At 40.6% G+C, this 25,942-nt stretch overlaps 2 protein-coding genes across 3 annotated transcripts; both read left to right on the plus strand.

Annotated features, from left to right (window-relative positions):
• The first annotated feature begins 1,466 nt into the window (after positions 1 to 1,466).
• On the plus strand, positions 1,467 to 17,627 carry ppig (peptidylprolyl isomerase G (cyclophilin G)). Of its 2 annotated transcripts, none has more exons than XM_058402846.1 (13): positions 1,467 to 1,603; positions 5,263 to 5,327; positions 5,405 to 5,479; positions 8,015 to 8,122; positions 8,224 to 8,268; positions 9,098 to 9,185; positions 10,667 to 10,696; positions 10,818 to 10,957; positions 12,492 to 12,678; positions 12,815 to 13,051; positions 13,235 to 13,316; positions 14,486 to 14,637; positions 15,153 to 17,627. In XM_058402846.1, the coding sequence occupies exons 2-13, from the start codon at positions 5,267 to 5,269 to the stop codon at positions 16,111 to 16,113; spliced, it is 2,166 nt and encodes a 721-aa protein (XP_058258829.1). In that variant the 5' UTR covers positions 1,467 to 1,603; positions 5,263 to 5,266; the 3' UTR covers positions 16,114 to 17,627. The 2 variants fall into 2 exon arrangements, with proteins under 2 accessions (XP_058258829.1, XP_058258828.1); XM_058402845.1 differs by lacking the exon at positions 1,467 to 1,603 and adding an exon at positions 2,295 to 2,451.
• Positions 17,628 to 20,124: 2,497 nt separating this feature from the next.
• Positions 20,125 to 24,619, plus strand: LOC131362022 (polymeric immunoglobulin receptor-like). Its single transcript, XM_058403739.1, has 7 exons — positions 20,125 to 20,511; positions 20,605 to 20,919; positions 21,517 to 21,840; positions 22,031 to 22,372; positions 22,877 to 22,969; positions 23,961 to 23,986; positions 24,072 to 24,619. The coding sequence occupies exons 1-7, from the start codon at positions 20,472 to 20,474 to the stop codon at positions 24,195 to 24,197; spliced, it is 1,266 nt and encodes a 421-aa protein (XP_058259722.1). The 5' UTR covers positions 20,125 to 20,471; the 3' UTR covers positions 24,198 to 24,619.
• The last annotated feature ends 1,323 nt before the right edge of the window (positions 24,620 to 25,942 follow it).

Here is a 25,942-nt window from a genome sequence, read left to right on the forward strand (position 1 = left end):
GTGTGCAGAGAGCTTCATGGAATGGGTTTCCATGGCCGAGCAGCTGCATCCAAGCCATACATCACCAAGTGCAATGCAAAGCGTCGGATGCAGTGGTGTAAAGCACGCCGCCACTGGACTCTAGAGCAGTGGAGACGCGTTCTCTGGAGTGACGAATCGCGCTTCTCCATCTGGCAATCTGATGGATGAGTCTGGGTTTGGCGGTTGCCAGGAGAACGGTACTTGTCTGACTGCATTGGGCCAAGTGTAAAGTTTGGTGGAGGGGGGATTATGGTGTGGGGTTATTTTTCAGGAGCTGGGCTTGGCCCCTTAGTTCCAGTGAAAGGAACTCTGAATGCTTCAGCATACCAAGACATTTTGGACAATTCCATGCTCCCAACTTTGTGGGAACAGTTTGGAGCTGGCCCCTTCCTCTTCCAACATGACTGTGCACCAGTGACCAAAGCAAGGTCCATAAAGACATGGATGACAGAGTCTGGTGTGGATGAACTTGACTGGCCTGCACAGAGTCCTGACCTCAACCCCATAGAACACCTTTGGGATGAATTAGAGCGGAGACTGAGAGCCAGGCCTTCTCGTCCAACATCAGTGTGTGACCTCACAAATGCGCTTCTGGAAGAATGGTCAAAAATTCCCATACACACTCCTAAACCTTGTGGACAGCCTTCCCAGAAGAGTTGAAGCTGTTATAGCTGCAAAGGGCGGACCGACGTCATATTGAACCATATGGATTAGGAATGGGATGTCACTTAAGTTCATATGAGAGTCAAGGCAGGTGAGCGAATACTTTTGGCAATATAGTGTATATATATATATATATATATATATATATATATATATATATATATCTCCAAATATCTTACCAAGTCCTCTTTGAAAACTAATAATACAATATTATAATGTGTTGTTGGCTGGAATTTCACACATGCGCAGTACATTTCCAGTACGGATTGAATAATGACAATAATACTACTAATAATATAATGTTATAATGTGTTGTTGACACTACCCGATCCGTGCCGAAAATAGTCCTTTACTAGTGATTCTCTTGATATAAATACACTTTTTTGGTAAAATATATCAGAACACAGTTAGAGACTGTAAGAATGTCGAACTGAAAGAGTAGCTGGAAGCAGCAAGTGATGAAAAACTGTTATGTGCTGCTGGGGCGGGGCTTTGGGTGGGGTTGTTACAGACTGATCAGTGTCCATTGGCTGAAGGCTGCCCACCCAATTAGGAATTAGAATTCATATCATGCTGGTGATATTCTGTGTTATTTTTCCCTTTGGCTAAAATAAAAAATCTTACTTTGAATGGGTGGGCAAGACGCAAATTTCCTGCCCACTGCTACCGCCGGCCCAGAATTCCACCTCTGGAAATGATCCAAAATCCAGCTGCATGACTTGTTCTCCCACACCACACCACTGCTGCACTCCTCCACTAGCTTCCGGTAGCAGCATCAGATTCAAAACACTGATGCTTGCTTACTAAGACAAGTATGGACCAGCTCCCTCTTACCTCAAAGCTCTTGTCACTCCTCGCACTGCACCACGGTTCCTTCAGATCTACTAGCACTGCTGGACTGGTCCAACCATCTCTCAGGGTAAGAGGTAGATATATATCTAGACTCTTTTCTTATCTGGCACCGAGGTGAGGGAATGAACTTCTCCTAGATGTCCAAACTGCTGAGTCAGTTGACAAGCTGCAATGGGTGAAGACCTACCTCATCCTGAAACACTTAAAGTAGCTCTTGCTTTATGTATTTTTTTTTAAAGTGCTATAATTTCTTCCAGTAGAGCTTTAGGATGATAGTAAGTACTTGTGTCATTTATTTTATTTATCTGATCAATCATATGCATAATGACCAGTCTTCAGAACGTAAATAAAACCATATGTTCGACTGTTTGTACAAGGCTTCTTAAATGGCGGTGCAGCGAAAGGCGTGTCCATTAATGGAGGGGGGCGTGGTCGGTTGTCTAGGTGACAGTAACCTTGGCCTTGACGTGAATTTTGAACTGTGTAATTTATTTTCAGCACGTTACTGTGAATAGAGTATTTTTAGTGAAGCAAAATAAATGAATAATAAAATAAATAATTTGAAAATTTTTCATAGGACAGGATAAAAACGGAGGGAATCCTTTCCCGGAAGTACACCGCAAATTGAAAAAGAAAAGCTCCGGAGCACAAGTGTTAAATCGTTTATTTGTTTTTGCATCTAGATATGTAGTTATTTTCACAAAAAAACAAACAAACATTTATTTTTTATTTAAAATCCTCTATTCACACCCACAATAAGTAATTCGGCGCGCGCAGATTCTTACCCACAATGCACCGCAGTCTTTGAGGGCGCCATCTTTGTAACGCCGTTCTGGAAATCAAACCCTGGTCATTCGCGCTGTTACCCTGCCGTTTGTTTTTGTGATTTTTTTATGTTTGCCAGCCTTTTATCATGTAAGTGTGTGATATATTTTTTAATTCTGTAGTTGAATAATGATTGCTGTGGTTCTGTTTTCATATCAACCTGTCCGCGAGCGCATTGCACAAATCCAGGAACTTGTATGGCGTTTGTAAGGCGCGTGCGTTTACACCCGTATTCCGGGAAATTTCGTTGATCGTAATTGGGAGCAATAATGGTGCCTTTGAATACGGGTGGGCAAAAAAATAACGCATGCTAGCCAGGTACCTAGCCGTGTAAGCGTTTAAGTGGTTATACGTCTGTCTTGTTATTTAATTGTTAGTGATTACAACTGTTTACAGAATCGGAACACTGCTGAGTGGACTATTTTACACGAACTATTAAAAGAAATTGGCGAATATGTAGGAAAATCTGTAGAGCCGATGTTTGCTAGTTGCTAACTAGTACGATTGAATAAGCTAGGTGCTTAGCTGGCGCGTGCACTGCCATGGCTTCGTGTGAAAGTGTTATCAAATTGTTTTTATTGTGATGATCTGTCGTATGGAGGCGAATTTACATCAAGCAGAAAACTGGACAAAAATACATAACGTGTTTACGCCGAACTTTTTTCTTTATATTTATTTAATTTGTATTTATTTATTTATTTTAAATTTTGACCTGTTATGTCAGTGTGCAGGTGTATCTCGAAATTCCTCGTCTCAGACGTTTGACACCTGTCTGATTTATTATCTCAAATAGCTGATCTCAGGAGTCTAATTTATCAGTGCTGAATATTTATTTATTCATTTATTCATGATTTATGATCTCAGAAGTCTATTTTTGAAAAAATCAGGTTTATTATTGCAAAAAAATCTGATCTATTATCCCCCCCCCCCGAAGTCTGATTGATTTTCAAAAGAATTTTTTTTTTATTCTAAAGTGTAATTTATGATCTCAGAAGTCTTATTTTCAAAAATCTGATTTATCTCAAAAATCTGATTGGTGATCGGAATTTTTATTTCTGAACTGAATTATTTCAAATAATTTTTTCCCCCTCAAAATTCTGATGTCTTTCGAGTCTGATTTATAATCTCAGACCTTTTGTTGTCTTGTCAAAGCTTTGACCTGCAATAATTATTTCTTGTGTGGAAATTTAATGAAAGTATATTTTTTTAAAACGCCAAATATATTTATTTTAAATAAGCATTTGGCGCGATCGTCGATTCGCACAATAAAATGAAGTGGATAAAAAAAAAAAAAAATCAGAGATTCGGAGTCAATATTTAGAAAGAAATGGATGCAGCTTCTCCTTTTCCCTTAGCTGTAAATGATCATCTACTGTATTGGTAAAATGTTTGTGAATAAATATGAAGGAAGAGTTGTGATTTTCTGACATCTTCATCCAGAGAAGTGATTTCTTTGCAACCTGACCAGCTCTTATTTAATTAATGTGTGTTTGTGTGAGAGAGAGACTGCAGAGGGAAAAACTGTTTATAGCTGCAGTTAATGTAAGTGTTATCAGGAACTAACTTGTATTGTGGAAATTGGACAACATGAACTAAATATAAAATATTATAATACATTGCTGAGAGAATCATTTATTCTTTATATAATGATTATTTGTGGACTGAAAGCAGCAGTGAGTGCAGGATAAAAGTTCCTTCTTTACATGTATTGCGTGTTTAGATGGTAAACACAAAGTTTTTGAGTCATTTATTAATCACCAAAGGGAGATTTGGTGTCAGACGAGCAACCGTGAGAACTAGGATTTAAGATTTAAAGCGGACAATAATCTCAATTTCTGTACAGATTAAATGTGGAGAAAAATATTCCAGGCTTGAAGTTTAAAACTGTTCATTATATGCACTATATTGGCAAAAGTTTTGGCACACTCCTCCAAATCATTGAGTTCAGGGGTTGGACTCCACTGAAAGGAACTCTTAATGCTTCAGCTTCATACCAAGACATTTTGGACAATTTCATGCTTTGTGGGAACAGTTTGGGGATGACCCCTTCCTGTTCCAACATGACTGCACACCAGTGCACAAAGCAAGGTCCATAAAGACATGGATGAGTGAGTTTGGTGTGGAGGAACTTCAGAGTCCTGACCTCAACCTGATAGAACACCTTTGGGATGAATTAGAGAGGAGACTGCGAACCAGACCTTCTCATCCAACATCAGTGCCTGACCTCACAGATGTACTTCTAGAGGAATGGTCAAAAATTCCCATAAACACACTCCCAACCCTTGTGGAAAGTCTTCCCAGGAGAGTTGAAGCTGTTATAGATGTAAAGGGCGGGACAACTCCATATTACATTCATGTGCATGTAAAGACAGATGTCCCAGTTTTGGCCTGGCTCACAGTCTCTGCTCTAATTCATCCCAAAGGTGTTCTATCAGGTTGAGATCAGGACTCTGTGAAGTTCCTCCACACCAAACTCACTCATCCATGTCTTTATGGACCTTGCTTTGGTCACTGGTGTGCAGTCATGTTGGAACAGGAAGGGGTCATCCCCAAACAGTTCCTACAAAGTTGGGAGCATGAAATTGTCCAAAATGTCTTGGTATGAAGCTGAAGCATTAAGAGTTCCTTTCACTGGAACTACGGGGCCGAGAGCAACCCCTTAATTCGATTATTTGGAGCGGTGTCCCAAAACCTTTGGCAATATAGTGTATGTGGTGGTATTGCATTAGTTGTAATAGTGTGTGTGAGAAACATACAGGGGTCAGAAATGAAGTGTGTGAGAGAATGTGCAGTGACGCTGTGTATAAATGTTCTTGTGCACTGTAGTAGTTATGAAAAATTAATGGGTTCAGGAAGGAAATATAGAGGAGACTTGTTTAATTTTTTTTCCCCCTCTGCTAGAACAATGGGGGTGAAGGTGCCACGTCCTCGCTGCTTCTTCGACATCGGCATCGGAAACACGCTCGGTGAGACTCAGTACTGACGAGATTCTGTGATAGATCAATTGTTTATTCCACAGCTGATTAACCCGTGTTGTTTTCAGTCGGCCGTGTGGTGTTCGAGCTGTTCTCCGACGCGTGTCCCAAGACGTGCGAGAACTTCCGCTGTCTCTGCACAGGTCAGTGTGATGTGGAACGAAACTTCAGGATGGGATTCTGAGACTGTCACCTTTTTTTCATAGTTAAAAAAACAATTAATAATTGCAAACAGGTTGCTGATTGGGTGTTTATTTATTTAATTTTTTTAGGTGGAAGAAATTTGAAATTGCTGAATAGTTTTTATGAAATATTAAAAAAAATCATGGAATTTAATTTAAAAAATTAAAACCTCTTAGTTTTAAGTAATTTATTTATATATATATATATATATAGATAGATAGATAGATAGATAGATATAGATATAGGGCTGTCAAAATTAACAAGTTAATAATGCGTTAATGCAAATTCATTTTAATGGCACTAATTTTATTAACGCACGATTAACGCAGCGTGCATTTTCTGTTTGGACCTCGGCCTTGCCCGTAGTTTGGGAAATGGGAGATGCAGCAGCAAACCAAAATTGAGAGAGAAAAACGTCTTCTTTATATATAAGACAATGTCTGATGGTTCTGTCGACAAGACAAAAGTCTGCATTTATTGTGGAAGTTCTCACCGCAGCATGTCGAGTTTAAAACGTCACTTGATGGCGAAGCACACAGCTGATGCAGAGAGCTCTCCTGCCCTGTGGTTTCAGTAATAAATGTACACTTTGCATGTTTAGAAGAAGTGATCCGAAAATTTTAACCGGCTTGTGTAAGTAAATCGCTCAGTGCAAAGAAAGAAGTAATTGTTTTCTGTTCTTTTTTGTTCTTTGAAAAATACACTATATTGCCAAAAGTATTCGCTCACCTGCCTTGACTCGCATATGAACTTAAGTGACATCCCATTCCTAATCCATAGGGTTCAATATGACGTCGGTCCACCCTTTGCAGCTATAACAGCTTCAACTCTTCTGGGAAGGCTGTCCTCAAGGTTTAGGAGTGTGTTTATGGGAATTTTTGACCATTCTTCCAGAAGCGCATTTGTGAGGTCACACACTGATGTTGGACGAGAAGGTCTGGCTCTCAGTCTCCGCTCTAATTCATCCCAAAGGTGTTCTATCGGGTTGAGGTCAGGACTCTGTGCAGGCCAGTCAAGTTCCTCCACACCAGACTCTGTCATCCATGTCTTTATGGACCTTGCTTTGTGCACTGGTGCACAGTCATGTTGGAAGAGGAAGGGGCCAGCTCCAAACTGTTCCCACAAAGTTGGGAGCATGGAATTGTCCAAAATGTCTTGGTATGCTGAAGCATTCAGAGTTCCTTTCACTGGAACTAAGGGGCCAAGCCCAGCTCCTGAAAAACAACCCCACACCATAATCCCCCCTCCACCAATCTTTACACTTGGCACAATGCAGTCAGACAAGTACCGTTCTCCTGGCAACCGCCAAACCCAGACTCGTCCAATAGATTGCCAGATGGAGAAGCGCGATTCGTCAGTCCAGAGAACGCGTCTCCACTGCTCTAGAGTCCAGTGGCGGCGTGCTTTACACCACTGCATCCGACGCTTTGCATTGCACTTGGTGATGTATGGCTTGGATGCAGCTGCTCGGCCATGGAAACCCATTCCATGAAGCTCTCTGTGCACTGTTCTTGAGCTAATCTGAAGGCCACATGAAGTTTGGAGGTCTGTAGCGATTGACTCTGCAGAAAGTTGGCGACCTCTTCGCACTATGCGCCTCAGCATCCGCTGACCCCGCTCCGTCAGTTTACGTGGCCTGTTTAAGTTGCTGTCGTTCCCAAACACTTCCACGTTCTTATAATACAGCTGACAGTTGACTGTGGAATATTTAGGAGCGAGGAAATTTCACGACTGGATTTGTTGCACAGGTGGCGTCCTATCACAGTTCCACGCTGGAATTCACTGAGCTCCTGAGAGCGACCCATTCTTTCACAAATGTTTGTAAAAACAGTCTGCATGCCTAGGTGCTTGATTTTATACACCTGTGGCCATGGAAGTGATTGGAACACCTGATTCTGATTATTTGGATGGGTGAGCGAATACTTTTGGCAATATAGTGTATCTATGACCTTTGAAACATGTCTTGTCTTCATGCTCTATGTTGAGTATGGTTTCACTAATAATAAACAACATACATTTCAATATTTGTCCATGCCCATGTTGATTAAAAACTATAAAAGTTTTAATTTAAGGTACATTTAGAATGGATAGAAATGTGCAATTATGTTGTCGATTAATCACCAGGTAACTCATGACAATCATGCGATTAATTGCATGATTTTTTTATTTCTTTTTGAACAAACTATTTTATTGGAATTTAACATTTTTGACAAGTTTTTTTTTATGAAACTTTTAGTATGAAGTAATTTTTTAGACATTTAAAGAAAAAGGAACAAGATTATTTAAATATTTTGAAGGGGTTTTTTTTTCAGTGCTTTTAGTGGTTTTTATTTTTCTGTAAAGGGTTAAAAACTTCACTTTTGTGTGTTTTGATGGAATTTTATTAGCACACACATCATGATGCTTATCATGTATTATAGAGTTGTATTTAAGAATCATGAATAAATTTCATCCCCTCTGTAAAGTAAACATGATTGTTTTTCACTGATTTGAAGGTGAGAGGGGAATCGGGAAGACCACGCAGAAACCGCTGCACTACAAGGGCTGTCTGATCCACAGGATCGTGAAGGATTTCATGATCCAAGGAGGAGACTTTAGTGAAGGTGCGGCGTTAAATATTATAATAATCTTTTGCTGTTTAGTTTATAAATCCTGACCTCGTCCCTGTAAGCTCCATAAGCAGCGAGTTTGTTTTGTCCCGTAGGCAATGGCCGAGGCGGTGAATCCATATACGGAGGATTCTTTGAAGGTATTTCTCTCTCACTTCTGTTCTTAATTATTCATTAGCACAGGTATTAATCAAGCTGTCTTTATTTGTCACATATAGATTACTGCACAGTGAAATTCTTTCTTCGCATATCCCATCCCTGGGGGTTAGGGTCAGAGCGCCAGGTCAGGCATGGTACAGCCCCCCTGGAGCAGGGGTAGTTGGGGGCCTATAGCCTCTATAACATCTATAACAACTGATCTATAACATCAGCACTGACCATAGTGCAGCAGGACATCACAGGTTTAAAGGAGTAAAATACTTGGACATGTTAACAGTCATCAGAGTGGTCACAGCCTCCTCACTCTGTTGATTTATTTTTATTTTTTTTATTTATGGAACATCCTGTCTTCAGAATGTTTTATCCCTTATACAGCAGAAACTCAGTACGGTCACTGTGTACTGTTCTACTTCACTAAAGCATTAAAGTTGAACTTTACACTTTTTTAAAAAAAATACACTTTCCAAGTAATTCTCTCTCTCTCTCTCTAAATATAATCTACAGTATTTTAGTCCCTCCAGGATTGCTTCTTCTTTTTTTTAAATCATAGAAATGAACGCAAAATCTGTGATATTTGGAGGAGCGGACAGTTTATCATAAATAACCGCAGGGTTTCTGCAGATTTGGTTAATCCTGTGCTTGTGATTTCACCAATTCAAGTAGTTTTCCAGAAGGAAAGAAAGAACAAAAACACACTCCCAAGTTGCTCTGTAGAGTCTGAAAATAAAAACCTCACAGCTAAATCTTGGAGGGTCTGTTAGATGAGTAGTAACTGGAGCATTGCTCTAATCTCGTGTCTCTCTTTCACAGATGAGAGCTTCTCTATGAAACATAATAAGGAGTTCCTGCTGTCTATGGCGAACCGAGGCAAAGACACCAACGGCTCACAGTTCTTCATGTGAGTCAGGAGACCGTCCCTGTTCCATCCATCCGTGTCTCGATGCTTCAGCGCGTGTTAAATTATGTCCCAGATTGCATTGACGGTACCAGGTGCATTTCCACCGAGGTTCTGAAACTAAACTGTGGGCAGATCCTGGACAGGTTTTCGTTTTATGGTGCTTTCACCAGTGTTCAACCTAGTGCAGTTTGAGAAAGTGATTCTATCCTTATGCTGCATTCTCAGTGTAGTTTTCCAAGTTATGACAAGAACGTCATTTCTTGTTGTGGGGGCAGAAACATGGATGCCTCTGTTTGCTCTGCTACTATAGCAACCATCACAGATCCATGCAGAATTTTGTATTGAAATCGCAATACAGCAACTCCAGTAGCTAAGCAGCAAGAGAGTTCATGCTAACCCAAACGTTGATTACATTCTTGACACAGTGATTAGTGTAGTTAGTGTTGGAGATTTAACCATATCTTGTATGAGTTTAACAAATCTAAGGGGAATATTTTGTGCTGTTCAGTCTGATGTTGATGTCATTCTGTAGACCGGGAAGAAAGAGGTGGTTAAATGGAGACTAGCCCAAGTTAATGAGTTGAAATTAAGTTGAAGGGCATGTTTGGTTTGTTTTACCGGCTGCAGTAAAGGAATTACAAGTTCCAAGTTGATCCAAACCTGTAGTGATTTGTGCTGTGGATAATAAATCAAACCGTGGATAATGAAGCACTTGTTTTTATGCACTAGCATAATGTTATTGTAAAAGTCTTTTTGACACTAAGGCCGTGTTCACACTAATATGTTTTTGTTTAAAAAGGCATATTTTTCGGTGTATTTTGGCCTTCTGTCCACTCTGAGATGGCATTTTTAGTAAACGAAAATGTATCTTTTTGAAAACGCTTTCCAACGTGGATAAATTTGTAAACGCCATGTTTTCACCTCAGTGTGTGGACTGTGAAAACGGAGGCTTTCGAAAACGATTTTTAGTCATGTGACCAATTCAGCTAATTTCCTCAACATACTGCTGCTATGTTTCACAGAGCCAGACAGTAAATAAACGACGCAGGTCAAGGTGTCTTAGGTTTTACTCATGCACAGTACAGGGACGTAAGTGTTTCAATGTGGATGACCAATTTTTGGAAAACGATAACGTGGACACAGTGTATCCGGATTAGTGTAGACCTAGCCACAAATCACGTTTCGGTCTGGAGATAGATGTGTATGTTTTGACTTAATCCGATGTAGGCTGAACATTTCTGAGAAGCTTGATGTGTGGTTCTGTGGAGTAAGAAATAAAAGGAGCTCCGATTCCTCTGGTGGAAATGCATCTCTTTGTTAATAGAAGGATGGTTTTCCAGCTACGAGTGCATCCGAGGTTTCATTGTGAATTGCCAATGATCGTGTGGTGATTGAGCAGGAGATGTGCATTAATCATTGTTTTTGTGTTTATTAGATTTGTATTTACATTCTGCCTCACTGTTTTGTGTCCCTGACCATAGAACTACAAAACCTACTCCTCATCTGGATGGGTAAGTGTGTGTGTGTGTGTGTGTTTGAGAGAGAGTGAGATTTTATCTAGCTGTATAGAGCTGTCTGTAAGTACTGTAACACTAACCCTGACTGTTTTCATCTCCTCCCGTCTCCATGCAGGATTCATGTGGTGTTTGGTCAGGTGATCTCGGGCCAGGAGGTGATCCGGACCATTGAGAGTCAGAAGACGGACACTAACAGCCGACCGTATGCAGAGGTCAAGGTGATGAACTGCGGGGAGCTCATCCCCAAATCCAAAGGTGCATCAGTTTTTCTTCACTTCTAAACTGAATATTGCTCAAATTTGGGATTTGAAACAAACCAGCAAGTAATAGTCAGTGAGTAATAATGGTAGAAAGCATGCAGGCCTTTGGACATATTCTGTATGTTACTGTAACAATAAATTATTGGAACAGTCACATTAATGCTGTTTGGCTCTTACACGCTTTAACATCAGGGTACTCTTACGAGTTATCTGGTTATTTTCTCTGATACTCCAGAGAAATAAAAGCTTCCAGATTAGCCTCAGTAAAAGGTCTAGACCCTTGAAATAGCTACTGAATGTAGATGGATTGGACTCCAAAAAACATGTAGTGTAATTTTATTTATAATCATTTTCAACGAACATTACTGTTGAAAGCGCCATTTACTTCATAAGTTAAGGAACCAATCGCCAAACCTTCACATTTTGACATTCTGAGTTCTCAGTATATCAATTAAGACAGCCATATGGACTGTAGGAAGACTGAAATCATAAAAACTTTCAAATACATCTCTTGCCTGATGTACAGTACACACTATTGCCAAACGTTTTGGGACACCCCTCCAAATAATTGAATTCAGGGGTTGGGCTCAGCCCCTTAGTTCCCGTGAAAGGAACTCCTTAATGCTTTAGCTGCATACCAAGACATTTTGGATAAATTCATGCTTCCAAATTTGTGGGAACAGTTTGGGGATGACCCCTTCCTGTTCCAACATGACTGCACAGCAAGGTCCATAATACATGGATGAGTGAGTTTGGTGTGGAGGAACTTGACTGGCCTGCACAGAGTCCTGACCTCAACCTGATAGAACACCCTTGGGATGAATTAGAGCAGAGACTGTGAGCCAGGCCTTCTCGTCCAACATCAGTGCCTGACCTCACAAATGTGCTTCTAGTGGAATGGTCATGGCTCGCAGTCTCCGCACTTGTTCCGATTAACCCATTAGCAAGATTCTGTGTTATATCTCAATGCTGCTGCTGTGATCTTCAGATCAGTCGATATGGAGAATTCAGGAAGTTTAAATTACGTTTACAAAGACACTGAAACCAGGATTATCAGCATCAGTATTATCATTAGCCACCAAAAAGATGAAGCCATTTACCAGGCCTGTCTTTGTGAGTTATTAATGTGCTGCTGTGACGCCATGCTTTGGGTGCAATTCGATTTTTTTTATTATTATTTTTTGTCCAGAAAGTACAGTTATAGAAAGGAAATGATTTCACACTCTGGTGTTATCTAGATGATGATGGGTTCCCTTTAGTGTCTGGTTCCTCTCAAGGATTTTTTTCCTCACTACTGTGACCTCTGGCATGCTAATTAGGGACAATCTTATAACCTAAATTGATATTTTTCTGTAAAGATGATTAGTGACTGTCCCTTGTTCAATAAAATCGATTTGAAATTTATTCTTTTAGATTCCTGTAGCTCTTCATTAGTCTGAAGCCAGTTGAATTGTCAATAGTTTATTTAGATGATTGTTTATCATCTGTGTGCATGTTTAAAATTGTTTGTTGGTCTTTGGTTGCGTTAGCCAAGAAGGAGAAGAAGAAGAAACAGCAGTCATCCAGTGAGAGCAGCGATGACTCCTCTTCCTCCTCTGAGAGTTCTGATGAATCCGAGGATTCAGACAAGGAGGACAAGAAGCACAAGAAGAAACATAAGAAGGAGCAGAAGAAAAAGAAGAAGGAGCAGAAACACAAGAAGAAAAAGGAGAAGGGGTGTGTACTCCACCTGGACACTTTCACACTCTCATGTATTCACCTTTGTAGAAGGGCGTAGACGTTAAAGATTCATCTGTCTGTGTGGTGTTAATGATTACAAAGGTTTATTAATTACTACTTCGTCTATCTTTAGATCTGACGATGAGGTAGAAGCCAAGGAGGAGGAGCCACAGCAGCCCGTTTCATCCGTCCGTCCAGAGGAAGTACCGCCCGTCCCAGAGAACCGCTTCCTGATGAGACGCAGTCCACAGCCTCAGCCTAAAGAGAAGGAGGAGCAGGGGAAGGACAAAAACAAGGAGAATTCTGGGAAAGAGCGACCAAGAGAAAGGGAGAGGGACAGAGAGAGAGAGCGAGAGAGAGAGCGGGAGAGGTGTGTTAACAAAACATATGAAATGGGTGTGGTGGTAAGACAGGCTATTGATGACTCCGTGAGCATTCTCACGTGTATGAGTCTCTTGGGCCTCTTTCTCTGTTTCTGTCTGTCTCAGTGTCAGTGTGCTACACTGTAGTGTCCGCTCTAACGGTCATGTAAATACATGTTGCTGTGTTCCAGGCCCATGATGAACTCACGACCAAATCGTACACGCTTGGTGATGACCCGCTCCGGCCGGAGAATTAAAGGAAGAGGCCCCAGGGTGAGAACCTGTCTGTGTAGCATAGCCGAAAGATCTGTGCATTTCTTCTTTTATTTATTTATTTTTTTGTACTGTAGTGGAAGCCCACCAGTAGATATTATGAAACTGATTCTACAGGTGTAAAGATTAGCAATAAACTCACATTGTTTAAGTAATGTGCTTATTTGTGTGTGTGTGTATGTAATAATTCTGTACTGAACAGGACTAAAGTGGCCCCTGACTGTGTAACAACTTTATACAATTCTGATATTACTTGACATTTACTCTGGAGTTCCCAGCCAGTCAGGCTGCAAATAAAAACTGAACTGAAAACTTTCTGAAAAAATTCTTTATAGCCCCTTAGGAACAAAACAACCCCCACATACACTACCAGTCAAAAGTTTGGACACACCTTCTAATCCCATGGTCTTTCCTGATGTTTATTTCTTTCTACATTGTAAAACAATGCTGATCCACAATAATGTCCTTTGAACAGTTGATATTGAGATATGTCTGCTACTGATGCTCTGTAAAGCCTTCATAACGCCTCTAATCTGAGGTGCTGTTAATTGGTGATTTCTGAGGCTGGTCACTCTAAATGAACTTCTCCTCTGCAGCAGAGGTCAGTTTTGGTCTTGTTTTACTGAGATGGTCTTCATGTGAGCCAGTTTCATCATGGTGCTTGATGGGTTTTGCAAATGCACTTGACAATACTGTTCTTGTAAGAACTATTCCAGAACACCTGACCTTCGTGTCTTAAAATAACAACTGACTGGTTTTTGTTGTCGTTACATATGGATTACTGAAGTCCATGTGTGTTATTTCATAGTTTTGAAATCTCCAGGATTGTTCTAGAATGTAGAAAATAAATCCCTAAACAAAAAACACTGAATTAGAGGGTGTGTCCAAACTTTTGACTGGTCGTGTAGGTGACCATTTTTGGCACGTGATTCAGCATGATTGAAGTGAATTTGTCTCTTGCTGAGATGTTCACCTGTGTGTGGGTCACCTGTGGGAATAAATTCACATGGCATCAAGTGTGACAGCAGTGTAACATATTTATAGTTAGATATTTTGAGTATATTACAGGAACACTTAATTGCTTTTGTAAGTGGACTGTTATGTCCTTTATGTCCAAATTTGTTTAATTTTTCCCTCCTCGCTTTCCTTTCTCCCCCTTCTCCATATAGCGTTATCGGACTCCATCACGGTCTCGCTCTCGTTCCTGGGATCGTTTCCGGCGTAGTGAGACTCCTCCACACTGGAGACTGGAGATGCAGAGGACCCAGAAGGCCAAACCCAATACACAGACCACACAGGAGCGCTGGATCAAAGGAGACAAGTACAACTGACCCACACTAGCACATGCAGCTTCATTATTCTGGCACATTAATGTTTAATTGGCAATGAAATTCTTTCAAATATAGTCTGTGAAACTGTATACTGTATCGGGATTTGTCTTGTATCGTGGCTTTAGTGCATCATCTCATGCTTAGCACTCAGTATGATCTTGACCAGCAGTCACTCTCATCACTGACTGAGATTTCAATACGGTTAAACAAAGAGGTGTGCAGAAGCTCTTTTTTTTTCCTCTCTTTTTTTTTTTCTTTAAAGTGAAACAAAACCCTCTATTCTCAACTGCAGCCACACTCAGTGCAAAGTTTAATAGAAAATTGTAGACTGTATTGGACATTTAATATCAGTTAGCAAATGTTAGAGAGAATGCAGCTGGAGGTAGTACATAGACACATGGACTCATTTTGGTGTTGGTTTAGACTCATGCTCAGTCTGAATAATGTGGCATTCATGCATACCTAATTATAACTCTAATAATTACTGTATGTTTGTGACTTCCAGAGGGGATGCGTCTCAGGACAAGACGGAGACCGCAGAGCAGCCAGAGAAAGAGAAAGCCGATACTGAGCCCTCACGAGAGAGGAAGGACTCTGAGCGAGAGAAGAAAGGCTCGAAGAGGAACAAATCAAGCAGCCCAGACAAAGGACGAGAGAGGAAGGGTGGCAGACACCGATCCAGGAGCCAGGAGAGGGACAAACGGAAAAAAGCAGATGGAGAGGCGGATAAGAGAAAGGGGCGCAGTCGCAGCAAGGAGAAGAAAGCAGAGGAGGATCAGAAACGCAGCAGAACCGATGATAAAAGTGGCCAGTCTAGCAGCAAGGACAGGAAAGACAAAGACGCAAGAAAGGACCGAGAGGACAGCAAGAGTAAGAGCAAGGAGCGACCTAAGCAGCCTGAGAGAGACACGAGGGACAAGCGGGAAGAGGCCAAAAAGACAAAGAATGGAGAGACTCGACGTGAACGATCACGAAGCCGAGAAAGAGAGCGCGACACCAAGAGACGCTCCAGGTCTCGCTCCAGGTCCCGGTCCAGATCGAGAGGACGTGGTAGGCGAGAAAGGTCACGCAATAGAGGACCGGGCAAGAGACGAAGCAGCAGCCGTGACAGGAAGTCAAGACGATCAAGAAGCAGGGATCAAAGAGACCGAGGCAGAGAGCACGCGAGAGGCAAAGAGGATGGAGAGAAGAAGAAGAGCGATGTTAAATCTGACGACACGAAGAGCAGAGCGAGAGACCAGAGCTCTAAAGAACGGTCTAGTCAAAAGCGCCGGAGCAGAGAGAGAAGCGCCAAACGGAGACGCGCTAAAAGCAGCAGCAGTTCAGACAGCGACACGGACAAACGCAAAAAACGAGGGAAGAGCGAGAGCCCCAAAACCAGAGAGCGAGCAAAAGACAAATCACGCAGCCCCAAGAAAGATCACAAGAATGAGAAAAAGGACTCGAGCTCCAGTGACAGTGACTGATACTGCCCGCGATCATCTCCACATCCTCTCAACACCTCATCCAGTCTTAAGAACTACTGACCCACCGCTCCCATGCGTCCATTTTCAGTACGAGAATGAGGTTAGAGCTCAGAGTGGAGGCTGATATCACACTCGTCCGTGACTGACTTCTTTTCTTCTTCTTCTTCTTTTATTTTATTTTATTTTTTTCAACTTTGTCAAATTTGGTTTTCTAATCATCTCAAATGTAGATAAGAGATGTGTTTGATTTCTGACATTTGCTTCTTTTTCACTAATAAGTAATGAGAAATCAGAAATTTGAGCCAGGAATTAAAATCTCCAGTCGTATGATCTGCTTGTCTGAACTGAATCAGCTTAAAAAAAAAAAGTGGTAAGTAATTAATTAAGTAAAAACAATATTACAAAATTAATAGAGACGCAAGCGTGTTAGTGAACTGTGTATGCTAATTAGCACAACTCGTGTGTAGTGCAGCAGGTGATGGGCTTCAGCGTGAGTCGTTTGCAGCATCGAGGTCCGTCTCACCACCGTGAATATTTTTTTCTCTGCTTGTTGGGAGAGAAGAAAAGAAACACTGCCAACTGTTAACCTACTGAGCCGAAGTGTCTCCTGGGTAACTGTGAATAAAAACCTAATTGCCAGGATGCAATCTTCATACCAAGTGATCCACCTGGGATTACTCCATCTAATATATATTATAAATGTGCTACTCCTGCTGTTCTACACGGTTAGTTGGTTAATAATGCCTTTGCACAGTCGATATGGTTAGAGGTGTGTTTATGGTAAAGACTTGAATTACTTGTTAGTTACAAATTTCTCGTAGCTCCAGTGCAGAAGAAAAGAAGCAAACATCAGACCCAAACACGTCCTGTCGATTCAAATACATTCGGAACATTGTGAACTTTTCATTAAGAATGGTAGCTGTGTTGAACATTTCTCGGCTTTGGATTTAAATCATCTCTGTGGTGTTTTATCTCAAAAGGGTTGATCTTGTCCCAAATGAATCCAAACTTCACTTGCAGGCTAAAAGGTGAGGGTCCTGTCCACTCGGCTTTAAGCACGAGCGGTATTTGTGTTTGAGATCTTGGTCTACAGAATGAGTTGTGATTTGTACCAGACGCAAATGGCCCTTCAGCCACGTCAGCCTTTTGCAGGTAAAACCACATCTCCCCAAATTAGCCTTTTAAAAGATTAGCCCTGTGCACGGACAGCCAAGAGGACACGATTCAGAGACTGGTGTAAACTGAAGTAAACTGGTAGTTGTCTATTTCCTCTTCTTCCCTCCATGCTGTTTGCAGGAGCTGTATTTCAAGCTGGATCTAATAGTTAGCATAAATTGGATGATCATGCTTTTCCTGAGGTCCTACATGGCCCATGTTGCTGTTCTGCTCGGTGTTTAGTGAGAGGCAGGATGGGAATTTCGAATTTTGGAGTTTTATATGGGGTTTTATGTTTGTAATAACGTCCACATACAAGTGTCGGTTCTGTTTGAAAATTAAACCCGATTCTGAAAATATCTTGTTGTCGTCTTTCTTTTTTTCCCTTAATTAAAACTTGTGAAAATGTGATAATTCTTACATAGTAGGCTGATTTTTAATAAAGATCTCATTTTGCAAAGAACTGTTGGGGTGATGCATGTGCTCCAGAAATGCAGGTTTTTATCTAATTGTAATGGCAAAAATAAGTCAGTTATCAGTTTAATACTTGCAGTTTAATTTTGCCACATCGGTCAGCAATATCATTTTGTTAAAACGGTATCTGTGATATGTGAAATATCAAGCAACGTACAAATTTGTGTTGGATCTCATTGTGATGTCTAGACGACTGGGTCAGAGCATGTCAGAAACAGCAGCTACAGTGAAGTGTTCCCAGGATGCCGAGTTTAGTACCTACCAAAAGTGCTCCATGGAAGGACATCAGGTGTACTAGTGACAGGGTCCTGAGCATCCAAGGCTCACCTCGTCCGATCATATGGAAGAGAATTGCTCTGATAGAATTGTAAACACAGCTTGCTTCGTATGGAGGAGTGTAACTGCGGACCGGACAGAGTTTCAGTCTTGACCCCACTGAAAGCTCCAGCCATGGGCACATGAGCATCAGAACTGGACTATGGAGCAGTGCAACATGGCCTGGTCTGAAGATTTTCTTGTCTGCTATGTGGATGGCCAGCTTTGTGGGTGTTGCTTACCCGGAGATGAGATGGTACCAGGATGAGCTGTGAGAAGAAAGTAAGCATGTGGAGGTAGTGTGATGCTCTGGGTAATATTCTGCAGGGAAACCTTGGGTCCTGGCATTCATGTGGCTGTTACTGTGCCGAGTATCACCTACATACCTTAACATTGTTCATGGGGTATGTTCCCTAAACACAGTGGCTTCTTTTCAATTCAATTTTATTTGTATAGCACTTTTAACAAAGAGCATTGTCTCAAAGCAGCTTTACACGAGAAACCACATAAGAAAACAACAAAAATATGAACAGACAGACAGACAGTCCTAGATGTTATCCCAAGTGAGCAAGCCTGAGGTGACTGAGGCGACTGTGGCAAGGAAAAACTCCCTTAGATGGTAAGAGGAAGAAACCTTCAGAGGAACCAGACTCAAAAGGGAACCCATCCTCATTTGGGTGACAATTGTGTGATGTAGATACAGTATGTGTATAGTGTAATGTAAATCAATAAGGAGGTTGTTGTCCACAGCGCTGCTTGAATATCCCAATCCTCACAAGCAGAACCCGGCTGGAGCCGGTCCATCTCCGGATGCCACTGGAGCCGGCACAGTCTCTGTATGCCTCGGGATGGGTAGAAGAAGGGAAACAATGGAACAGCATTAGCGTAGCTGCTGTTCATAATATTAGCAGTACTAGATGATAATGTGCATTTAATCAGATGTACTGGAGTACGAGGTTATGGGATGTGTTAAATGTATGCCAGGCTGAAGAGATAAGTCTTTAGTCTACAGTTAAACTGGGAGACTGTGTCTGAGCCCCGAACACTGTCAGGAAGACTATTCCAAAGTTTTGGAGCTAAATGCGAAAACGCTCTACCCCCTTTTGTGGACTTTGATATTCTGGGAACTACTAGAAGTCCGGAATTTTGTGATCTTAAAGAGGATTGTAACGTGTTAGAAGACCGGATAGATAGGTGGGAGCTGAACCATTTAGAGCCTTGTACGTAAGTAGAGCTAGTTTATAGTCAATTCTAAACATAACAGGTAGCCAGTGCAGGGATGATAATATTGGGGTTATATGATCATATTTTCTTGATCTGGTCAGAACTCTGGCGGCTGCATTCTGCACTAACTGTAGCTTGTTTATTGAAGATGCAGGACAACCACCTAGTAATGCATTACAATAGTCCAGTCTGGAGGCCATGAATGCATGAACTAGTTTTTCTGCATCAGATACAGATAAAATGTTCCTAAGCTTGGCAATATTTCTAAGATGGAAGAAGGCTGTTTTTGTGATATTGTAAATATGGTTCTTTCAGCTTCTTTCAGCTTGAGGATGCTCCCTGGCACATTGCAAATATTGCCCAGGAATGGTTTGAGGAACAGAGTTCAAGGTGTTAACATGGCCTTCAAATTCTCCAGGTTTCAACCCGGTTGAGCATCTGTAGGATGTTCTGGACAAACACGTTTGATCCATGCAGGCTTCACCCTGCAAATTGTAGGTGTCAGGTCAACTCAGGCCAGTCTTCTCATTTATCTCTCATCAGCAAGTCCTTTCAGCCTGCATATCTTCCACTCGTTATTTGTTTTTGGCATGTTACACGCATCAGGAACTGATGTCATGTCGTGTCGTGTGCTCAGTCTGGGAGGTTGGTCCACTCCATATCCCAGGCTTCAGCCTTTGTGCTTCTGCTTGATCATCCAAGGGTTGCCATTTCCACCCCAAGATGACGGCACTGAGTGACAGTGTTGTGCTTGCTTGTCTGTTTTGTGTTTTTAGCTGTTTTTTTAAAACTTGGGTTAATTCATAATTGTGTACAAAGTGCTGAAACATGAGTAGCTTGTATGGTTATACCCATCCACTGTTTCCTTTTTTTTCCATTTTAATCTGCAGTGAAGTGATAAATCTTAAGCAACAACACAACAGCTTTTGCAAATCGTCAAATGTGATTTGTGAATTCAACAGAAAGAGACCGTTGAGTTTATGCTCATGCGTTTCACACATATATACTGTATCTGCTGACATGTGCATGTTCTCTAAGGCAGAACGAGAAGTGGTTGTTGCTTTTTTTTTGGGTTAAGACATCGATTGAGACAGAGCAGGACGGAGATGGTCACAGCGTGTAACAGATCACGAGCATCAATATCTTTCTGAAGTGGAGTTGGTGTGGAGATCTGTGAGAGTGAACGCAGGATGAAGATCCTCCTCATCTTCACCCTCTGTCTGATCTCAGGTAAAGAAATGCACTTCGAAATAATCCTCACTATCAGCAGCAGTGTTACATGAAGGAAGGTTTTGATCAGATGGATATTTGGTGTTTTGTTAGATGGAGGAGCCTCAAAGGAAGTAACAGGATATTCAGGAGGAGGAGTCCTTATCAAGTGTGAATATGATGCAACATACACAGAAAACATAAAATATTTCTGTAAGGGTTCAGGAGTAAGCTGTCCTTACCTAATCAAAACAGAAGTTAAAAACGAGTGGGTAAATTCAGGAAGATTGTCAGTGTTTGATGACACCAAATCAGCAGAGTTCTGGGTGATGATCAGAGAGCTCACTGTACAGGACAGTGGGACGTACCACTGTGGAGTTAAGACTCTTTTATGGACTTATACACAGGTGGAACTGAAGGTGAAGAAAGGTGAGTCTCCCATCACTGACTTCTGTTGATGTTCATATTGTACAGTCAGCATCAGTAGAATTGGTTACACTGGAGGTGAAAATGCAAACATGCAGTTCTCTCGAAGTCTTCAAGAACACTTTGAGGGAACTTTGTCATTTTCAATAACAGCGACTTTAACATTAATGTTGACAGCAAGGCAGATCACAAAGTTTAGATCAAGCCATGTGTAGTATGTACAAACCTTTACAGTCTTTTCTATAGCACACTCATTCCTCTATATAATATAAACAATTATAAACTAATTGATACGGTGAGTTAATGGAAGGAGGCTCCAGTGAGGTTTCTCACAAAATGAAGAGTGGGTAGCTGTAGTGATGGCGAACTATAAACTTCTGGACAATTCACTTGCTATTATAAGCTCCATGTATGCATTTTTAACCTGTATGCGAATACTATAGACTGTATTCCTACTGTATATGGATAGATGAAACCAAATCATCCCTCTAGTAGCTGGCTACTAGTACCGTTTTAACCCAAATGATAAAATTGTTTTCAAATTGCCGTCACCTGATTATCAAATATACATAAACAGCATGATTATTTTGGTTTAAATAGATGTCGTGAGCGCTAGAGACGTGACGGCATATGCAGGGACAAGAAGCAACATCAAGTGCAGATATGACAATGAGTACAAACGCGAAAAAAAAGCTTTCTTGAAGTTCGAGACCGATCAGAGGAGTTTACATCGAATAAAAACACGACCAGACAGTGAATGGTCACATGATGGCAGATTCTCAATTCATGACAACAGAAGTGCAGGATTCTTCAGTGTGTTTATCAGAGAGCTGAATATGGAGGACACTGGATCATACGGGTGCGCCGTCATTTTGTCGGATGAAACGGAGATCTACACTGTAGTGAAGCTGAATGTAACAGAAGGTGAGGAGCTTATAAGGATTTGGGGATTCTTGACTTTATGTTTTATTAATCATTGGTACCACTTTTTATACGTATACTGTCTTTTGTGCCAGTTAAATCAGCTCTGATCTTCTCATCTAGTGCGACATCACTAGAATAGAATGTAGTATCGTATGTAGTTATGTAACTCATCTGATGTTGTGATTTGCAGATCCATCTTATGAGAAATCCATCAGTAAGACTGTCACTGTCGGCGAAGGTTTGACCATCAGCTGCAAATACCCAGAATTCCTAGCAAGCGCCCCAAAGTTTCTCTGCAAGAGGCCTAAATTGGCTGCATGTTCATATAACACAACCGTTTCAGAAAGTAAGAAAGAGGTAAAGGCTGGGAAAGTCACCCTGTATGATGACCGAGAGAGACAAATCTTCACTGTGAGTTTTAGAAATGTAATGGAGCAGGATTCTGAGGAATACTGGTGTGGAGCTGAAGTCAACTGGAAAGATGATCACGGATACAAGGTTTATTTCACACGGATCGACCTGGTAGTAACCGGTGTGTGACGCTGACAGTCTGTGATTTCAGAAAACACATTACAACCATTTTTAATAGCAGAATCGAAGTAACTTTCTTTTTTAATCTGAAATCATTTTAGATCATTTAATATTATTAGGTATATTTTCATATATTTTCACTTTTCTTGCTCTACTGGGAGATCATTTTGCTCGTTATTGAAAATTGGCTTACTTTTAAAAAAATTGCCAATAGAATTAAGATTGAAACGAGTAAAACAAACAACCATAGAAATATCTTAGACAGTCTTTAAATGGGAATTATGGGAACAGTATTTCTAAAGTTTCTAGATACACACATGGAATAATGCAGTCATTTATGATCTAACAAAACAAATGATTATGTTAAAGAACATATATATGTTGAAGTCTACACCAACCTTTTCTCCAACAGGTCACATCACACCTGTAGTCTAACCACTGATGAATGTGATCAGATATCTTGTCATGATGTGGCTGGATCACTGCTCATGTGTTTCTCTCTCAGGATTTCCAGTTTCCATTGTGATCACTGTGTGTTTAGTTCTCCTTGTGCTTCTGAGTGGAATCTTGTTCCTTGTTGTGATTCTCCGAAAGAGATGTAAGTGCTCACATGTGTATGTGTGGGTGATATCATATTTGTGTGCATACATACCTTCAACATAATCTAGATAGATAGATAGATAGATAGATAGATAGATAGATAGATAGATAGATAGACTACACAGTTGTAGATTTAACCATATGTACATCACTATTTAAATCATAGTACACATGTGCAAACTGGCAGAAGATAATAAATAGGAAGTCTAGAATATAATTATGGTAATGGTTGTAGTAGTGCAATGCTTGGAGGAAGAAACTGTTCTTGTGCCTGGCTGTCTGGTATTTGGTGATCTGTAGCGCCGGCCAGATGGCAAAAGTTCAAAAAGGAGATGGTTTGGATGTGACGGGTCCAGAGCGATTTTCTGAGCCCTTTTCCTCACTCTGGATGTATATAGTTCTTGAAGGGTGGGCAGAGGAGCACCAATAATCATTTTAGCAGTCCGAACCGTTCTCTGTAGTCTTCTGGTGTCTGATTTTGTAGCTGAGCCAAACCAGACAGTTATGTGCACAGAACAGACTCAATGACGGCTAGCAGTGTAGCACAACCAACAGCTAAGGGGCAGGATGAAAACTTCCTGAGTTGATATGATTTGTGAATAAAGACAGTGGAGAGAAAAATTCAGGAGGCTGATGCAGAAGGTAGACTGAAAGGAAAGGTATGAACAGTCTGTGACAGTAAGGGCAATGTGAGCGTAGGAGAACATTAACGTCTACTACTAATGATAGTTAGCTAGAGATTAGGTCCAGAAACTTTACTTCCTTGTGTGCAGTTGTTGAATGTCAGAGAAAAAGGTGTGAATCCAAAGAAGCCTGGAGTTTATCATGGTAGAGTCTGTAGAGTTCCTGTCTAAGGATATTTTCCCCAAATTTGAGAACCAGATAATTGCAGTTAAAGTCTTTGATTAATAACATTACACATGCATGTGGTTTCTGTATGTATAGAGATGAAAGTAATGTGTTATTTTTATTGTCTTATTTCCATGCAGGCCCAGAAACAATGACTTTCAGGGGGGTGAGTACACAAACATAAAGCAAAACTAGCCAGGCACATGATATGTGTCGTTAATTCATTTGACAAAAATATTTCCTCATTTCAGGGAAATGAAATTTATGCAAATGACTCGAATGCGTTTCCTCTCACTGGTGTACCGCAGTCTCCCTACCAGCTTCTGGACATAAACACCATCCAATCAGATCCAGACTACGAGAGTCTCATGCATTAAACCCAACAACCAGATTCCGACTACCAAGGCTGATAGCTTTTCCATTAAACTGGACTGGTCTTGGTTCAGAACCCAGTGAGATTTATTTCACACAATTTTTTCCCCCATTCTTATCACGAAAGATTCAGTCCATCAAACTGCATTCTTTCAACATTGAACATTTATTAACCTTGTTTTGGTATTTTTTCATTATTTAGAATTTCCTAGTTTAATCATTTAATCATTTCTATATAACTATTTTCCATATAAATGCTGTAATTATGCGTTTGCCACCTAATGCTGTAGATCTTTGAGATGCGTAGGCTTAGCAACACTTTTTATTGAATTATTATTTACTTCTAATTTCATGATTATTATTACTATACTCTGTCTCTTATGTTTTGTTTAATTATATATGATTTATTTAGATACAAGAGGTAAGGGTTTCTACTGTGTGTGTGTATATATATATATATATATATATATATATATATATATATATATATATTTTTTTTTTTTTTTTTTTTTTTTTTTTTTTTAATCAGTTTTTCCATCCTTGTGAAGGCTTCTTTAGTCCTTTTGTATATTAAGTCCTGCAGAGATAATGGCCTGTGGTGGCTATGTGTTGCTCGGCAATCTTTTCTAGTCGTAGTGACTATTAGTTCCCAGTTAATGGGTTAATATCAGTTTCTATTTAAAGCTTCAATAAAAACTACATCTATCCTTAAGTTTTGTGTCTGTCTGCATCTGTTTTCTGAAGGGGAGAAAGGGGAGAAGAATCTACAATTTAATATTTGTTAAGGTTCTATCACAGTTGTATTTCAATGACAGTATATTTCTCTCTATATTTTTGTATACACTATACAGTATAATAAGTGTAGTCACAGAGCATTGATGCTCCTGTTACACTGATGTGGTCTGGTGTTAAGTGCTTCACTTCATGCTAGTTATTAAAAAGGTTCTGATTCTGATTATAATTGTTTTGCTGATTGATTATAATATTTTGGACCTAAATGATTTATAAATGTTCTGCAAAAATCACAGTTTTTTAGACACAGGTGGTGTCTCCAAATAAACTATATTATTAATATACAGTATATTTATTTATATATATTTATATTGAGCATATTGATCAGTAGATCTGGAGCCTATCCAGGGGAAGAATGAATAGTCACATAAATTAATCATCAAAGAATGCAGATAATTTGAGCAAAGGTTGTGCAGAACAGCTAGCGGATCTTCACTGACATCTTCAACATATCCCTAAACACTGCCATTGTTCCTACGTGTTTCAAAACAACATTCATTGTTCCCATGCCGAGGAAGTCTACAGTTTCTTGACTCAATGAATATCGTTCTATCGCACTCACACCCATCGCGATGAAGAACTTTGAGAGGCTTGTCATGAGGGAGATCTCAATCAGTCTGGATCGGGAACAGCATCTCCAGCACCACCACACTGAGCACTGGGGCCCCTCAGGGTTGTGTGCTCAGCCTACTGCTGTTCACTCTGCCGACTCACGACTGCGCAGCAATGCACAGCTCCAACCACATCATCAAGCTCGCAAATGACACAACTGGGTCTCATCAGCAAGGACGACGAGTTAGCGTACAGCGAGGAGGTACAGACAGCTAACAGTCTGATGTAGAGCCAAGAAAATGTCTCTGAACATCAATAAGACTAAAGAGATGGTTGTTGACTTTAGGAGACAGAGTGGCCATTCTCCGCTGTTCATTGACAGATCCTCTGTGGAGATCGTTAAGAG

Source organism: Hemibagrus wyckioides, linkage group LG11 (assembly GCF_019097595.1).
Source record: "Hemibagrus wyckioides isolate EC202008001 linkage group LG11, SWU_Hwy_1.0, whole genome shotgun sequence".
NCBI classification, from domain to species: domain Eukaryota; kingdom Metazoa; phylum Chordata; class Actinopteri; order Siluriformes; family Bagridae; genus Hemibagrus; species Hemibagrus wyckioides.

Coding starts and splice junctions, on each gene's coding strand:
- LOC131362022 (XM_058403739.1), top strand. CDS start 20,472: ATGAAGATCCTCCTCATCTTCACCCTCTGTCTGATCTCAG. Junction 20,920..21,516: donor GGAACTGAAGGTGAAGAAAG/GTGAGTCTCCCA, acceptor TGGTTTAAATAG/ATGTCGTGAGCGCTAGAGAC. Junction 22,970..23,960: donor TGTGATTCTCCGAAAGAGAT/GTAAGTGCTCAC, acceptor ATTTCCATGCAG/GCCCAGAAACAATGACTTTC.
- ppig (XM_058402846.1), top strand. CDS start 5,267: ATGGGGGTGAAGGTGCCACGTCCTCGCTGCTTCTTCGACATCGGCATC. Junction 5,480..8,014: donor CTTCCGCTGTCTCTGCACAG/GTCAGTGTGATG, acceptor ACTGATTTGAAG/GTGAGAGGGGAATCGGGAAG. Junction 8,123..8,223: donor AGGAGGAGACTTTAGTGAAG/GTGCGGCGTTAA, acceptor TTTGTCCCGTAG/GCAATGGCCGAGGCGGTGAA.